Below are 18,075 nucleotides of genomic sequence, written 5' to 3'. Positions count from 1 at the left end.
AGACAACATGTAAAAGTGAACTTAGCATCCAATGACCCCTTTAATAGAGGACTAAATCACAACTGAATGTGGAAAACTCCCATCCAATTCAGCCAGCAGTGACTCTTACCACATATTTGTATTGGCGGGTTTACTAAAAAAAAAACAACAAATATCCATTATTTAGTTAACTTGGTAAAGCGGGAAAATAACAAAAAGAAAGTCCTCTCTTTTACGACGTGTGTAGAATCATGAGTCGCAAGAATATGGGGCTTAAATTGAAATTAATTTAGCCTAAAATATATTTATTCTATCCATTAAAATAATAAGATAATACAAATAAAATGTGAAAATATTATTTTTTTTTACATTGTATTATTTCTTTATTTTATTCATATTTGACAAAATCATGATTGGCTCTTGTCCCTCTCTAAACAAACACTTAAGTGAAACCAACACACTTGAAAAAAAGCTTGACGTGGCTACAACAGGATATTTGTGACATGCACATTAAAGTTAATCTGTAAACTGGTTAGTCCCCCACCCAACAAGTAGGGTACAAATGTGGATCTTGAGGAAACACACAGTATACTATCCTGTAACCTACTACACATGTACCAACATAAATTGCATGTGGTTCTCTGATATTAGGATAACTTGTTACAAACATGTATAATGAAATTAAATGAATGTAATTTACATTTGCCTATTTAAATGTATCTAAATATTTCACTTGTAAAGACAACTGCAATTTAATACTGTCACGGGCTGTTCTATTTTGGATTCAATTTAATTCCTTGTCATGTTTCGGTTAGCCTTACTTAGGTTTGTTCATTAGTTTCCACAGTTACTGAATACGTTCACCTGTTCTGTTAATTATCCTCGTTAGTTCTTGTTTTTTTAAGCAGTGTTCCCTGTGTTTGGTGTTGTCTTAGTACAGTGGTTGTAATCTCTGCAAATCGCCTATGTATTCCTTAGATTTTACGTTAAAAACTATTGTGAACTGAACACTTTGTAGTTGTTCAAAACAGATTTTAGTTTTAAACAAGTTTTCATTAATTTCATATAAATTGCAAATCATCTGAATAATTATCTTAAAACACTGTGCACAAAACTGTCAAATGTTTTCATAATAGTTAATACAACCAATCAATACATTGAAATACCAGGAAAAAAAACTTCTAGTTTTATAGAAGTCACAAACATTTATGTACCTTTTGTTCAAACACAACAAACAAAATTCTGCAACTTGTCATATCATCAAATACACATATGGTATATTTTCAGTTGGCCCCAAACTAATTGCTCATTTAATAAAACACAACACAGAAAACAACTTTTGTAATTGTTTACACATTTATTACAATTGCTTTAACTAAGAGGAAAATATACAAAGAGCAAAAAAAAAAAAAAAAAATGAGGGAGGGATAAAGAAAGATGTGTACGTCTAAAATGTTGTGGAGTGGGTAGAGAAAGGAGTGTAATGACAGAGGGGAAGAAGAAGACTGGAACAGGTAGGAAAAGATAAAGTACGATATTAGAAAAAGAGGCGAGAAGAAGGAAAGGATATTATTGGAGTGGAGGGTGTTTAATGGAGTGGAAAGAGCAAGAGGAGAAACTATAATAAGACACAGACAGATATATATATATATATATATATAATTTTTTTTTTTTTTTTTACCAGTACATCAACACAGTTTCACAGATGATCCATAACAAACTCTAAACCCAGGATAGAGAGGCTGAGTGAATGTGGCCTGGATTGTGTGGATGAGGCTCATTGTGTCGGAAACACTGTAGAAGGAGAGAGTTCCTGTACTGTGATCCACATACACTCCTATTTTACAACATGTGGGCACCACAGCAAGACTATTTTCTATTCTGTTGTGATAGAACGACCATCTGGAGGAAGAGCAGAATAAACTCCAGGACTGACCATTACCTCCAAACAAACACGAATCATCCGGTTCCTTCCTCTCGATGCTCTTATATGACACTGATACAAACACAACACCACTCCACTCAATCTCCCAGTAACAGCGTCCACACACACTCTCTCTACACAACACCTGCTCCCAGTAATCAAATCTGTCTGGATGATCAGGATACGACTGCTCTATTTCGGTGTAAGTAATCACTCTGTTTTTCACAGACAGATGGAGGCTTTCATTAACTGTGTTCAGATCCAGAGTGAGCTGGTGTGAATCTGATGGAGATAAAACATATTAAGTATCAGGAATTATGAATCTGCCTGATCTTTCAATGTAGCTGATAAGTACACGGTCTGTGTTCAGTGTATCAGCAGTAACTTAGTACAGCTTACCACATATCCTGTGCAAATCATTATTTACATGATTAATAATAATAACTTTTATCATGTTTCATTAACCTTCTATTGGAAGAACATGAACGCAATGAGTTTTTATTCTTGTTTTCTTAGTGACTTACATTGTAGGAAGTCATTCCTCGTCCAGGGGACAATGTTGGTGAATGTGACTAGAAATCAACAAACATGAACACTGTAATTCTCATATTATGAGAACACTCCCTGCATCCATTCCTATGATTTTAATACTACATAATATAAGAGGAACTCATTTCCAGATGTCCAGACGAATCTCCAAGACTTTACCTCTGTCAGAGATCTTCTTGACCTCCTCTTTGCTGAAATCCTCCAGTTTGTCTCCCAGCTGACAGACAGATTCCCTCAGGCCATCAAAAGAGAAGGCAGTACTGAAGGAATCGGGTACGTCTGTAGATGCAGGAAGTAATGAGAGAGACCTGAAACTCTAAAGAAAACAGAAATAAAAACTCATCAACTCCACATTTCACCCAGTAACCTACAATACTAAAAGATTTGTGCAACTTTTGAAAAATCTGAAAAATTATTTTTGCACACAATTCTTAAAAAAAAGGCTCCATCTTAATTTTCTTTTATGTAATAATGTAATTTTTAAATTCAAGAGTTCGTCTGCCCATCCAGTCCTAGATAATGGTGAACAAACTTGTCTTGTTGTCCTCGAAGGAGGCTCGAACCCAAGGCTCAGCTCAAGCTCAAAGTAAGACCCCCCCCCCTCCCTCTATGATTTTATGCTGTTAGGAAGGCAAAAAAGAAAGGAGAAAGAGAAAATGGAGGAGATGAGGAGGCGGAGGGATGCCGTAGGAATTGTCGTTGGGACGGTGCAGTAACTGCTGCTTGTATACAAAGGTTTAAAGCTTGCTTTAAAGGGTGGTAGGACAAATCACTGCTGAATGATTAGCTGCAAATAGAAGATTGAAGGGTGGAAGAGTCACTGCTGCAGCAGTGGAAAGGCTACTTTACATAGAGGAGGAAGAATTCACTGCTGTTTAAGAGTTTAAAGAAGAGAAGGTCACTGCTGCAGCAGCGGCAGTCTTGGGGTTGGGTGGTTGACAGTCCTGGTGGCTGTACAGGCTGTGAGACTGACACATGGGTAAAGGGAATTCTTTGCTTGGGAAATGTTGAGCTTGGTGACGTGATGAGAGCTAAAAGACGGGTGAATAGGGATGACATAGGGCTAATTCTGCAAAATGGAGAGAGGGGGTGGAATTTATTGATTAAAGTAGAACATGTGCATGGTGCCTGGATTACTGGATAAGAAATTGATGTGCTTGCCAAATTTGACAGGTCTGATCTGATGTACAAATGGAAGGCGTTCGAGGACAATCGGCCTAAATTTTTCCATTTTTTTGCAGACAGGACAGTGGAGATGAGACAGGAAGTGAGTAGGAGAAAGTGAGGGGGGTGGGATTGGGAAAGGTCCACGAGGCAGGATTCGATTTTGTGACACCCAAGGCGTAACTGCACTATATGTCGATGCACTGCTTTTAAGGCCCACAAGGGATGATGTAATTATTGGCAAGAATCCAGCATAGGGCTTTGGAAAGTGTGTTAAAAATCTTTGGACTGCTTTTACAACCAAAAGTCAAGCGGACGACAAAATAGTATTGTCACGCCACCAAACCCCGAAGAGATGCCAGAAATCGAGGTTTATTACTTCCTTTGCGAGGAGAGAATCTATGATGTCCGGTTCGGACAAGGCAGATTTTAAATTATTACAAACAAATGTTGCGTCTGGAAGGCTTTCTAAGCCTGGATTGAAGCCTTGTTTTAAGCTGGAGAGCAGATAGTGTGTGAATTGCTTGTCAGGGTGAATTTTTTTAGTTCAAGAGTTAAGAGTGAGACATTGGCAGGAGAAGATTTGTACACAGTGCAGACGGGGAGAATGTAAGCACCACCGCAAAAATTACAAACATGCAAGAAATTACATCTTTGCCTGAAACAACAAAATTAACTGAAATTACAGACTTGAAAATTTGAAATAAATGAAAAGCTTCCTTTTTCATTTACAGGGATGGAGCGATCGTACCCGGACTGTGGCAAGTATGAGGTGGATTTGACAGGTTCTGAGGTAGGTTGGGACTGAGGATTTGGGGAATTTTGTAAGATGAGAGAGCAAGAATGAGATTGATGGTTGAGAGAGCATTTATTTCACTGTGCCACTCTTGATGCACATTTGGCAGTAAATACATTATAGTAGGTGTAAAAGTTGCTGCTGCCAAAAGACAGTGAGAGAGCATCTATATATGGGTAATCGTGCATATCTTTACATCTGTTTGGGAAGACTGAGATATTACGTCGGCATATTTTCCAGATGCTACCACGAATTCTGCAAGTGAAGGGATGTGGCAGTATCTTTGAGGGTAATAAAAAAGGCACCGCAGTCCAGAGACTGATGGCAGTCTTTTTGTGCAATGGGAGATAGAAAAGTAGCCAGCTATCCCAGGCCGATCAAAGGGTTGTGTCACACCCCTGTGGCCTGTTTTGTGTGTTTTTTTTTCCCTGTGTATGCCCTTATTTGGTGTTCCTGTTCCGTTTTCAATCATTAATGTCATGCTCGGTCTGTTGTTGTTTTCTCAGTTGAATTCTAAGTCTGTTTATATTTGGATTCCCTGCTGTTCCTGTCCGTTCCTGCTCGTTGTGTGGATTGCTTTATTAAATGTACATGTTCTGGATCTCCTCGCTCCTCCTCCTCATTCCCCACACACCACAACTGTGACAGAATATCCGACCCAACAAAATGCTCTGGGCTGAGGATTTCTTGATGAATATCCAGCAGGCGGAGAGGCCGTTGGAGCACTACGTGGAGGAATTCCTGAGCGTTGTTCAGCAGGTGAGTTGGAGCGACGCCATGATCAACGCGTGTTTTCAAATGGGGCTAAACGATGACAAACTGTTCTGTTCCATAACTCCTGACAATTGTCGCAAACCGGTTGCGGAATTTATCAACCATGTCCTTGCTCTTTGTCATTCCAATTTCTTTGTCGATGTGGAAGATTCTAATCTTTCCCCCCCCCATTTGTAAACACGTGGCTGCTCCAGCTCACCACCAGCCAGCGTCCTCCACGTGCTGCTCCAACGAGCTCGCTCCCTCCGGTCCTCCCTCGCTCACCCCCATTCTCCATAGCTCCTCCCTCATCCTCAGCCCAGAGCCCGCGGCCAGCTCTCGGACTCTGCCCACGACCAGCTCTGGGACTCTGCCCTCGGCCAGCTCACGGACTCCAGCCACACCCCTGCGCTCTGGATTATCGGCTGCTGGTATGGCAGGCCAAATTAATATTAAGGACAATAAGGATGTATGTGGGTTATTATTTCTTGTGTCTCCGCTGGTTCCGTCCAGCTCTCCTTCTCCGCTGGTCCTGTCCAGCTCTCCCAAGCTTCCACTGATCCCGTCCATTCCTCCAGAGTGCCCACAGAGCCGGAGCTTCCTCCAGAGCACCCTCCAGAGCCGGAGCTACCTCCAGCGTGCCCTCCTGAGCCCGAGCTTCCTCCAGCGCACTCTCCAGAGCTCGAGCTTCCTCCAGAGCGCCCTCCAGAGCTTGAACTTCTTCCAGAGCGCCCTCCAGAGCCTGAGCCTCCTTCAGAGCCCCGTCCAGAGCCCCCTCCAGAGCCGGCGCCTCCCGAGCGCCCTCCTGTGCCTGCGCTTCCTGAGCACTCTCCTGTGTCAACGCCTACTAAGCCTGGCCTTCCTGTGCTCTCCTGGACTGACTATGCCCTAAGTTCCCCCAAGAAAATTTTGGGAAAAATGATCCCTGATCAGCCATGGCCGTATGAACTCTGTGCTCGGCTGTGGCTTCCCGAGCTCCCTGATCTGCCATGGCCACATAGACTGTGTGCTCGGTCGTGGCTCCCTGATCCTCCACAGCACTATGGATTGTATGCTCCGCCGTGGCTCCCTGAGCTCCCCCCCATTTCTCCGTTGAATTCTAAGTCTGTTTATATTTGGATTCCCTGCTCTTCCTGTCCGTTCCTGCTAGTTGTGTGGATTGCTTTAATAAATGTACATGTTCTGAATCTCCTCGCTCCTCCTCCTCTTTCCCCACACACCACGACTGTGACAGGTTTGGCATTACAGTATCGTCGCTTCCAGGCATGATTTTGACGTGGAGGTGTTCAGTCATAGTCCCACAGATGGTAGCTTCGCACTGTTGGCTCCTCAGCCAAGCACATACCAAATGTTTTTTGTGGTTTCCCTCTTCCCCAGTTGAAGACATACCCTTGAGTCTCGGGTTTAGATGCCAAAAGATGGACTTTATTATCAGAGTCAATAAGGCCAAGAAAACTCTGCAGAGCAATCTGTTGAGTCTCTCTTTGCAAATCCTTTTATACAGTTCTTTTCCTCAAGGCGTGTTCTATACATTCCATACATATGGTCATTGTTTACCTTTTTTGTCTGTGAGAAGCGGACATATGGCCTCAATTTTATGTTCCATGGCCAAAGAGGCCCCATCATATATTCACCATATACTGTTTCATGTAATGTCAACACTGTCCCCTCATGTACAAGTTATTACCATGCTTAGTGGGCATCTAAAACAACAAGAAACATGCTTGCGCAGCACAGTTAAAATTAAAATAGAACTATAAGGTGAACCAATTTATACATGAATGATTCCTTTATATTTATAATGGTAAAATAATTGGTACATGATTCCATTATTTTATGGTTGTTAAAATCTTCCTCAATGTCTGAACATGCGGTTCCTCTCGTATGGAGCAGGATTACTGTTGCAACGAGTTATGATCAGGATAAAACTAACCTGTCTCACAATGGTGTAAAACCCAGCTCACGTTCCCAATTAGTGGGTGAACAATCCAACGCTTGGTGTATTCTTCTTCACAATAATAGGAAGAGCTGACATCGAAGGATCAAAAAGCAACATCACTATGAACACTTGACTGCCACAAGCCAGTTATCCCTGTGGTAACTTTTCTGACTTAAAACCCAAAAAGCCACAAGGATCGTGAGGCTCGCTTTCACGATACGTGTTCATACTGATAATCAAGTTCAAGAAAGCTTTCGCTCTTCTGCTCCACGGGAGGTTTCTGTCCTCCCTGAGCTCGCCTTAGAACACCTCCGATACCATTTAATTGGTGTACCACCCCAGTCAAGCTCCCCACCTGGCACTGGCCTTGGAGTCCAGATGTGTGAGCCCCGCTGGGGGCCCAGCTCCCTGCTTCACTAGGTAAGTGAGGAAATGATAAGAATAGTGGTATTTCACCGTTGGCACCCTATTCGAGACGAGGCCTCCCACTTATTCTACATAACCTCATGTTTCTTCAAGCTCAACAGGGTCTTTTTTTCCCTGCCGATTCTGCCAAGTCCGTTCCCTTGGCTGTGGTTTCACTGGATAGCATGTAGGGACAGTGGGAATCTCGTTTAACCCATTCATGCACATCACTAATTACGTAACAAGGCATTTGGCTATTTACAGTATGTTATCAAGAATTTCAAATGCTGTGGAGGTGTTGTTTTTACTATTCTTGAGGCGACTTAAAAGATGCTAATGGTGAGGTTATTCCAGGTTTTCATCACTGCTGCATGGCGGGTCATTTCATACTTCTGGACTGAGAATCCTCCAGGACTTCTCCATCCTGGATTCTGCGGCAATAGACACATCCATCACAATTGATGTCTCTCTGTCCATGATCAGATCAGGCTTTATGAAGGATGTAGATGTAGGGATAATGGGTTCCACCCATGTTGTAGAGGCTTCTCTCCACAGCATAGTGTCCAATCTTCTTATTTTCTATCCAATCTTCTTATTCTCCATCCAATCTTCTTATTCTCCTTAAGAGAGTCATAGTTACTCCCGTTGTTTATCCACGCTTTATTGAATTTCTTCACTTTGACATTCAGAGCACTGGGCAGAAATCACATCACGTCGACACCCACCTGGGGCCTTTGCGATGCTTTGTTTTAATTAAACAGTTGGATTCCCCTGGTCCACAACATCTCTAAGCTGGCTGCCTGGAGGTGCGGATGCTGGAGTGGAAGTCCTGACACGGGCCGTAGCTGGGGGCCTGGCGCACATCCAGGGTCACCGCTGGTACATCGGCTGAAATGGAGACGCTGGGAGAGCTGGAGGTTGATGCAGCCTCCTGACTGAGGGAGGCATGCCTAGCTCTCTTAGATGGGCAACTGGAGGCCTCTTGAGGGTGAGCAGGAGGAGCAGGGGAATGAGTCTGTCCAGATTGTGAACACAGGTAAAGCTTGTACAACTAAGCTTTGCCTTCGGGAGAAATGGATATTTGCGGCTGCAAGTGCGCACCATAAACTGTTAACTGTCCACTTTGTTATAACAGGGATGGAAGATGATCCTGATGAGCTGGAGTGCGTGAAGCAGTTGAGACGCTGGAGGCAGGGAGGGTCATGGTATATGGCAGCACCTTGGCGAGTTTGGAGGAGAATGCTGAGAGGGATGACCATGATACTCACCGGGGTTAGGAGAAGTCGGGGTCGGTTTGGCGACCCAAAGGAGATTCAAAGGAACGGGAAAGTTCTTTGTTGGAGGCAAATAACTAGAGTTCGTCAGGGTGGGACATGTTTCACGGAATGGGGCAGGACTGTATGCCGGAATAATTGTCGCTGGGACGATGCAGCGACTGTTAGAATGTTAATGGTGCATTAGTCATTTGTTTCTGTGTAGTTATTCATTAATGATGGAACAGTACTCTAAAATGTTACCGACCTGTTGCACAAAACCAGTTTAACTTTTTACCCACTTAATTTCACATTTAATTTGAGCAACTCATGAGTTTTGTCACTATGGTAACTTGAACTACACAACTACCCTTTTTATTCTGGATCCGAGATCGCAAACCCAAACTGGACCAATCAGCTGTGAGCAAAGTGACATATGTGATGCAATAAAGCCACTATCCAATATCTCTTCCTTCAACAAAACAGTTTACAACTAAAACAGTTTACAGTCAAAGAATTTTAGAGACAAAACTGCCTGACTTTTCAGTTACTACTTTGTTTATATTAATTATAATATTTATAAATCAAATAATATATTTATGTAATTATAATAATAATTATTTTTATTTTTATTATATGAATTGCCAATTAATTTGAAACTTATTTAAATGAATTTAAATATATACATACAGATAAGCTTTAAAAATATATATATATATATATATATATATATATATATATATATAAACTTTAAAGTGACTACTAAACTTACATGTTTTCATTTTGAGCTCTTTGCTCTTTGTGAAACTATATAAATAATAAAATTTAGCTGATTCATTTGCATAGTCATATTTTCTGCTGCATTCTTAAACTTTTGTGACAGCAGCAGTGTTTAGGTCCATGCATCATCTGATTATCCAGTTACTCCATTCAATGTGGCAAAAGAACTTAAGAAATGGAAAGATGGCTCTTTTTTTTTTTTTTTTTTTTTTTTTTTTTTCATTTTGTTTAACAAAATGAGATTTTGGCTAGACATCTCTTTATTTTGTTTGTAGTTTACAAATCAGTTTATGGCTTTAACATTTCATTCATGCATGTGGGCGGCATAAAAAAAACCTTTTAATTGATTGGTCAAACAGCCACGTCTTCTATACTGTTCATTCATAAAGAGTCCATACAGTACTGCCAACTGTGTCTCAGTGATCGCTATCCCATCTTATTTTTGCATTAACACATTTCAGTGTATTCACAAAATCATCAAAAGTAATGTCCTGTGAATGTTTTATAATTGATGTTGGCTAGAGAGGCATGTTACACAGTACGTAAGGGTCGTGGTTTAGTATTTCTGAAAGGATCCATATAGTAGCTTATGCATCAAGGCAAGGCAGCAGCTTTAGTGGTCTTTTGCCATCTCCCTTTGGTTCTGTCTTATTAACAATTGTATTTTATTTTTCATTTCACTGTTAATTTTTTGTTGTTGCATTATATACACATTGTGAATTATGACAATTTTATGTTTTGTGTGTGAAACTCCATGAGAAAAGGAGCAGAAGCATTTTTCTAATCAACTGCAGCAATAGTTTAGTCGGGTCACATAGGCAAATTGCTCCAACCACTAGCATTATTCTATGTATCTCTATATATATATATTATATTTGGGTGAACTATCCCCTTACGTTCATACCTGTTTCTCTGTCCTCTGTGCTGCAGCTGATACTGTGTCATGGCTTTTATGGTCATCCATCATACACAGCACACAAATAGATTTCTGGTCAGTGCGACAGAAAACCTCAAGGATCTTGTCATGCTTTTGGCAGATCATCTCCTGCAGTCGTTCAGTGGCTTCTGCCATTTTTCTCTGAATACTTTGGACAAATACATGAATACATCAACTGCAGTTTCTCTTTCTCTGAACTCACAACATTCTTGTTTCCTCTTTCTGTTTGAGTGACGTGTGCAAAATGGGTTTGCCTGCAAGTCTAAAGGTTACAGATAATAAAATGTTCACTAGATGTCAGTCTTAGACAGACATCAAAGAAGTTACAGAGAAGCAGGACAACGCGCTTAAAAACTGCAGTAGTACTGCATTCTAATTACTACACTTGTACTGCAAGACTGAAAACTCCAAATTTATAGTTCCCATATTCCCCACTAATGTTTTCTCAAACACACACATACTAAACTCAAATATAAACCTATAAACTCCTCTTGACTACAAGATAAAAAAAAAAAAAGTTTTTGTATTTGTTTGTGTATTTACATTGTTTAGAGCATAAGAAAATTGGGGGAAAAAATAGACATTTTATTCATATGTTATGCTATGTCCAGGACTCCGTTTTAATAAAAAGCAACAACAGTGGGATAAAAAAAAAAAGAATCACCAATCAATTAATATTTTTATACCAAACTTTGTATCAACATGTTTCTCAACATCATTTTCCTTCAAAATGTAATGGAAAAAAATAATAATGTAATAATGGGAGTAATAATTGGCAAGATTTTCATAATAACACCTAATATTTTATAGGAATACTGATATATCATTTCTTTCCCTATTCACTTGATGTGTCTCCCAAAATGTGTAACAAACATACTTTAAGTCCTGGTGTATATGTAAAGTCCAGTAGGATATGTAAAGGCAGTATTTGTACCATTCTCTTTTAATGGAATCTTTTGAAAAGCTTGTGAAGCAAGAGATTGTAAAACAAATCGAGCAAGCTCTTGACCCTTTGCAGTTTGCATATAGGGCACATACGTAGTAGAGTAACTGCAGCATCCTCAACTGCTGTACCAGCCATTATAAATCCATTTATAACCAATAAATGAAACCATTCATTAATACAATTCTAATCTAAAACAAAATAAAACAAAAATGCAGACAAAATGCTTAAGTATTCCATTGTAGTATAAGTATATAATATTGTTTTCCAAAAAAAATCTTGTTGTTGTTGTTGTTGTTGTTATTAGGTTACTCGTCTGAGATAAGATAAGGCATATTTTATGGCATAACTGTAATTGCTGATACTGTTTGATGCAGGTAGAGCTCAGGTGGTTAGGAGTGGTGATAAAGCTGACCACTCCTACAAGAATGTAAAGCCTGACACTTCCCTATACAGTATATTCCCTTTTATAACATAATAAATTTTAAAACCTACAAAACAATGTTTTAGTTTATCCTCTTCCATTAATCAAAATGTTTATTTACTGTGAAGTAACGTTACTAAAGAGCCTACAAACATTATTTAAACATAAATTCATTAAAACATCAAGTTACTCCCACTGCTACGCCCACCTCAAAAGGCCTGTCTGAGGTAAACACAGCTGTCATCACTGCTTTAGAAGCAGTTTCTTCCCCTGTTCAGTCAACAACCTTAGCCCTTCCTGATCAGCGTTTCTTTTGGCAAATGCCTTTTAGCAAATTTGCCATTCTTTTCTTTGTCAGTTAAAAGGTAGATTCTTGCCCACTGAATTTAAATGCAGAATAAAATAGCACCTGTTATTGGTTTAGCAGTATTGGGGTGCATTACATTAATCAGTGTCTAATTCTGCATCCTGTCATTACTTCCTATCTGTTCCTCACCAGTATTGTAAACTTGTGTGTTGCTTAGTTGTTCTAGCTAGGTTTGAACATATTCCCTGTTAAAATTGTCATATCTATATTTGTGTGTTTACCATGCATAAAGCAAAAAAGGAAGGCTATGTTTAAGAGGTAACAACACACAGTTCCATCACCCATGTTTTTAGAAACACATTTTCCTGTTTTAATGATATGTATGTCTTCCAGAAAATATTTCTTCTGCCAGACTGTTGTTGTGAACAAGATTTCATTCTTAAGGGCTAAATGAAGATGAAAGGTTAAAAAAAAGAAAGAAAGAAAAAGCCATTCTTTAAATGCAGTATACTTTATTCTTACAGATTACACTATGTTCAAAACAATCTGTCCAGTTTCACTGATGATTAGGCAACTTTTATTTACAGTAAATAAGGAAATAAAATTAAGAAATAGTGTGTATACATATTAGTGTTTTTGAATAGTTATTGTTTATACATATGTTACTTAATAAAAAATGCAATTATTATCTCTTTAAGTGATATCTACTTCGATTTCATGTCCTTTTGACAGGTCTTTAGCGGTAAGGGACAGGAAATGATTGGGAAACTCCTGTGTCCCACGAAAGCTTCAACTACAGGATCACATTTCTGCCCCCCTTTTTTACTGTTCATATTTATTGAGATTCACTATATTGTGGAGGACTGTCTGCAGTATGGTGATGCACGTAATGGTTGCTGACCACAGACACCTGTAAGATAGAAAGCTATATGATCAGCTTCTTTCCTTTTTGATTGCTAATTTACTGATAATAAACAATTACTGAAACCAATTACTCAGTGCTTAACACATTTCCATTACATGGACACTCAATACTAAACCTAATTAATGATGTTTTGTGTTTTTCGTTGTTTTGTGTACCATTTTACTCAAAGTCCAATTAAACTGCTGTCTCAAGCTTCTCTTACCTCTGAGGTCTTAGGATTATGGAAATCACAGGGCTGTGGAGGTGAAACTTGAGGAACATGCGGCACCTTTGGAAAAACACACATGTAGCGTTTAATGACTTCTTAATGTAAAATGCCATAAATGCTTATCAATGGCTCAAGCCTTTGTTACTATTACTATTAATAAATGTCCCTATAACATATTAATAAATATACAAAATATTGTTCAATTTGATCAAAGGACTTCTGATTGAAGCTGTGTGTGACCTAACTGAAGTTAAAAGCTCATGTACAGTTTTAAGCTTGGATAAGATGTGAAATCATAGGAGAGAACCTTGAGTTGAGTTTGTGGCAAAAACGTTTCAGCTGACAAAAAAAAAAAAATTGTGAACCACTGACTTGATGCATTACTCACCCGTGGACAACAGCAGCAGGCAACTTTGCAAGCATATGCTGACACATAGATGGAGATGATAAACTCAAGCAAGGCGAATATCAGCAATACAGTACCGATTCCCCCGAAGAGGGTCTGAGAGAAAAATTAACATTAGCACAAATAATAATCACATAATTGATAATTACTACTTACACTGGCTGCTTAATGCATAACCTCAATGCCTTATAAATGATCAGTAATAGCAAGAGATATATAAACTACTTCTGAAATGTAAAAAAAAAAATACTGGACAGATGAGTGCAGATTTAGGATTACAAAATCTACAGACCACACTTTGATCATATTGTAATTACTCAATAAATGTGAATGTAAAAGTTGGTGACATACCCTATACTTTTCCTCATCCTCATGACAATGAGAATGGTGGCAGTTACTGTCCATTGGTCCTTGAGCCAAATCGATTGGAATTATAACGATAGCAGAACCAGCAGTTAAAACACTGAGAATGTTCATTCCAAGTGAACCTTTTACCTGTAGGCAGAAAACAAAAAACAGACTAGATTAATAAATTAAGAAAAACCTTAACACATTTTGTTAACATATCATGTTAACATGGTAGGAAAAGTATATTGAGTGTGAAAAAATACACTACATGACATAAATTAAAGAAACAAGAGAAAAAATATGTATAGCCACAAGCCTCAATCATCAGGGTCCAAGCACTAATGGTTTATGTGGATGATTAAATGATACTATTGAAATGTGTCTTTTTAAAAATAATGTGGTTTAAAAAAGCATTTTATAGCAAAGTCCAGTCAATTTTCACTGATTGTTTAGATTGCAGTCATAATCATTGCAGTAACTGTACAATGGTCCTAAAGCCAAATCCAGTGAAATTATAATAAGGGCACTGGGTGGTGACTACAAGAGCTTGAACAAATGGCAGATTTCTTTATAGATGAAAATAAAATCAGAAGATTTACATTTAAACAATGGTTTAAGAGGGGAAAACTGTTTCTAGCCATTACTTGGAATTTTAAGGCATTATTATTATTATTGTTATTGTTGTTGTTGTTGTTGTTGTTATTATTACTACTATTATTATTATTATGTGAACTGACAGTGTTGGGCAGCTTGGACCCTTAACAGTAACAAGTGTTGTATACATACCAATCGCAAACCGGAGGGTAAATTATGTTTGTTTTCAGCCGCAATGCAGAGTGAGCCTGCGATAATGTACTGTAAGGAGAGCGAAAGGACAAAATGGAGGCTTCTGTTGGAAAATGTAGCTTGACTTATCAAAGACAGAAAACTCAATTATATAATCATTTCTTACGATGATCGATCCCCAGTAAGGAACACCACTAAAGACTGTGATGGATTCTGCACGAAGTGCCAACACGATCCCAAAAAGGAATGTCAACAGACCAATCATTATCTGGACAGTCTATGAGGGAAAAGAAAAATGTGCAGGGTAGGACAAGAGAGTCTTTTATGAAGTAATTTTGGGGGATCAATATAAAATGCATAATATAAATTTATGGGAACTGTAGTTATGGACTTACGATTGAACTACAAGAGGGAACTCTAATTTTATTAATTCACGTTTGCAGATTTGAAAAATTTGTCAATTAGTTTACTTTTTTTTTTAAAGGTTTGCATCTCCTAAAACATTCGTTGTGACTGTTACACTGCAATATAAGATGATGAAGACTAACATAAGATTTTACAGCATTTCACAACACAAGGTTTATCAGTTACAGATTAAAATTTACATTGCTATCAAAGTAAAAAGTCACATTAAGCAAAAAAAAAACCTGTATGCTTTGTAAACATGTACCATATGTTTGTTTCGTTTTGTTTTAAAGAATTTATTCATGTAATTTTCTTACTTCACACTGACATACATACATAAAAGTCTGATTAGGTTTATGAAAAATTGCTCACCCCAAGGGCTTTTGGCTGCCCTTCCAGAAATGCCTGAAGTCCATGGAGAGGTGAAACTCTCAGTACCTGTTCATAAACAGGCACAGAAACATTTGTCACTGCCCCGGCTGGTGTTGCTTGTGTAGGTTGTTGAATCTGGATGACAAGTGTTGAAGAGTTCACGGGTAAGACTGTTTGGGACATTCTTGCTCCCGAATCTGAAAATTGACCTGTACAAAAAAACAGTATATCAAAACATTTAAATTATATTATAATTATATTATTATGATTATAAAATAGATTTTCTAATTTTCGCAATCTGGATTACGTAATCAGGTTCCAAAAATAGAGTATATTACATTTTATAACAGTCATAATGAGGTTAGTTATTTTTTACATTACATATTATTCACGCAATGACAGTAAATCATTCCAAATTTATTTATTCTCCGTAATTCTTCTTTTGTCTCTTTAAAAAAAATCCAGAAAATCCCACTGTGCTTCGTCTATTTCCACAATATAGAATGGTCATGTAAATAAATTAATGATTTCAGTATGGTATATTTAAAAATGAAAAGTAATCTGAAAGTAATTTAAAGTAGTCCGAATACATTACCATAAGCTAGTAACCTAGATTACATTACAAACTACAGTTTTCATTAGGGCTTCCCCCTAATAGTCAACTAACTATTAGTCAACCTGAAGAGGTCAGGCAAAATTTCATTTACTTAGTCACAAAATTAATAGCTGGTCTATGAGATTTGGGTAGAACATTCATTGACCTCAAATATGGCTTAGCATCTGAAATATGTAACTTTACTTCACCACTCAATCTAATGTTAATGTAGAAAAATTTGCAGAATTTAAGTGTCTGTGCGAAGTGCAAGCTGAACAGTAGCGTGCTCCCTGCATGACAGATGGAGGCACTGGTGTGACATTAGACATTCCGCTCTCTATAGATACATTTTTACTTTCAAATGAACCAATTAAAATGGAAAAAAAATATTCTCATATTATGTAATACACATGAAACATGCTAACAGGTTTATCACTACTGTGGAGATGACAAGTCACATGTCGCCGACTTCATCTCGCATCCAATATGTTAATGAAACCACCTTACTGTTTTTCCCAGACACATTCATAAGTTAATATCAAATAGTGAATTTTGAAATTAATCTACATTTGCATCCAAGGCATTTAGCAAGTTTTTAAAGTTTTTTTAGCTACAAAAGTGCGCTACCAGCCATTATAGATATTTACCAAATAAAAAAAAGATCTATTAATACTATTTAGTTAAAAAAACAACTACAACCCAATTCAGACATAATGCAAAGATAGGTATGTGTTTAAAGTTAGTCAAATTTAATGTGAGTATATCATTCGTTTTACCAGAAAAAAGTCCTGTCTTCAGTTTGCCCTGTAGAGTTGCTTTGCTCTACAGTTGTACTTTGCTCTTTAAAGAGCTCAGATGATTCGGAGGGGTGGCAAAGCTAGGCCTTCCCACCAGGAAATGTATAAATATCTTCCCTTTCATAAGATAATAAGATTACCACAAGAATACCACAAAAGATAATAAAATTCATAAATGTATTCATGTTGTACATTTTAACAAGTAACCTATATCCTGGTTTGGAAACAGACATGTACATACGATAAAAATAATAATCCACTGATCAGTGCGGCATGATTTATGACCCATTTTATGTGGTTAAAAATGTGGGTTTCACCAGTCAGTTAAGGTAATAATATCTCATCACTCTTGTACTTTAGTTAAAAGGTTATTTGAGCCCTGTACTACAAAGCTAATACAAATTTGATAGGAGGTCTTAAAAAAAGACATAACTACTGTGTAGTGGACTACTGTGTACTGTGACAAGTGGACTTCAGCGGCTCACCCCCATAGTCAATTTTTAAATCAGCTGTACTACTTGCTTGAAATGGATCATCATTGGATTGCATGCATTGTCAGGAGCAACAGCAATGTCCACAATACTTTGTTGAGATGAAGTGTATCCTAATACATGATTTGAGTTCAAATGTTAAAAATGTTAATGTAATTTAGACTGTCTTGAACAAGTGAATCTTGTTAAAAGCTACATACGCTGGCTTTACTGTAACATGCCTAAACATCAGTCAGGTGAGCGAACAGGACTCATAAACGGTAGCTTGTTAGTTTGATTCAAACATGTACTTATTTAGCCTTTGTGCATCAATAACAAAAAAGTTACACAAAGGTCCTTAGTGGACAAAAATGTCAAAAAACTGTCAAAACTTTTAAGCTACGGAGCAGACTTAAATTTGGTCTCATTTGAAAGAAGATCCAAGACAGATTATTGTAGAAAAGTAGAAAAGGTTTAAAAAGTGAAACCAAAAAAAAGGAATGTTGTAGAGGTTTAAGTTTGATGCTTGAATGCAAAAATGCTTTAAGATATATTAATATAAATTATATATTTTATGAAACACATTGTACGCTAAACTAGAAAATCAAAG

At 38.0% G+C, this 18,075-nt stretch overlaps 2 protein-coding genes across 3 annotated transcripts; both read right to left on the bottom strand.

Moving 5' to 3' along the window:
- Positions 1–1,667: 1,667 nt before the first annotated feature.
- Positions 1,668–10,649, bottom strand: LOC127160754 (tripartite motif-containing protein 16-like protein). Its single transcript, XM_051103405.1, has 4 exons — positions 10,447–10,649; positions 2,612–2,768; positions 2,428–2,475; positions 1,668–2,185 (listed from the first exon to the last, which is right to left on the bottom strand). The coding sequence occupies exons 1-4, from the start codon at positions 10,612–10,614 to the stop codon at positions 1,668–1,670; spliced, it is 891 nt and encodes a 296-aa protein (XP_050959362.1). The 5' UTR covers positions 10,615–10,649.
- Positions 10,650–12,807: 2,158 nt separating this feature from the next.
- LOC127160759 (membrane-spanning 4-domains subfamily A member 4A) lies at positions 12,808–17,064 on the bottom strand. Of its 2 annotated transcripts, XM_051103414.1 has the most exons (8): positions 16,975–17,064; positions 15,604–15,812; positions 14,993–15,103; positions 14,827–14,895; positions 14,044–14,187; positions 13,675–13,788; positions 13,281–13,346; positions 12,808–13,063 (listed from the first exon to the last, which is right to left on the bottom strand). In XM_051103414.1, exons 2-8 carry the CDS (start codon positions 15,784–15,786, stop codon positions 12,989–12,991), a joined length of 762 nt encoding a protein of 253 aa, XP_050959371.1. In that variant the 5' UTR covers positions 15,787–15,812; positions 16,975–17,064; the 3' UTR covers positions 12,808–12,988. The 2 variants fall into 2 exon arrangements, with proteins under 2 accessions (XP_050959371.1, XP_050959370.1); XM_051103413.1 differs by lacking the exon at positions 16,975–17,064 and having other exon boundaries at positions 15,604–15,817.
- Between the last annotated feature and the right edge of the window lie 1,011 nt (positions 17,065–18,075).

The sequence above is a fragment of the Labeo rohita genome, unplaced genomic scaffold, assembly GCF_022985175.1.
Source record: "Labeo rohita strain BAU-BD-2019 unplaced genomic scaffold, IGBB_LRoh.1.0 scaffold_45, whole genome shotgun sequence".
NCBI lineage: Eukaryota > Metazoa > Chordata > Actinopteri > Cypriniformes > Cyprinidae > Labeo > Labeo rohita.
This window is presented reverse-complemented; position numbering and strand designations above follow the sequence as displayed.

Coding starts and splice junctions, on each gene's coding strand:
- LOC127160759 (XM_051103414.1), bottom strand. CDS start 15,786: ATGTCCCAAACAGTCTTACCCGTGAACTCTTCAACACTTGTCATCCAG. Junction 15,104..15,603: donor GGCAGCCAAAAGCCCTTGGG/GTGAGCAATTTT, acceptor TTTCCCTCATAG/ACTGTCCAGATAATGATTGG. Junction 14,896..14,992: donor CTTACTGGGGATCGATCATC/GTAAGAAATGAT, acceptor CTCTCCTTACAG/TACATTATCGCAGGCTCACT.
- LOC127160754 (XM_051103405.1), bottom strand. CDS start 10,614: ATGGCAGAAGCCACTGAACGACTGCAGGAGATGATCTGCCAAAAGCAT. Junction 2,769..10,446: donor CACAGAGGACAGAGAAACAG/GTATGAACGTAA, acceptor TGTTTTCTTTAG/AGTTTCAGGTCTCTCTCATT. Junction 2,476..2,611: donor CAAGAAGATCTCTGACAGAG/GTAAAGTCTTGG, acceptor GTTGATTTCTAG/TCACATTCACCAACATTGTC.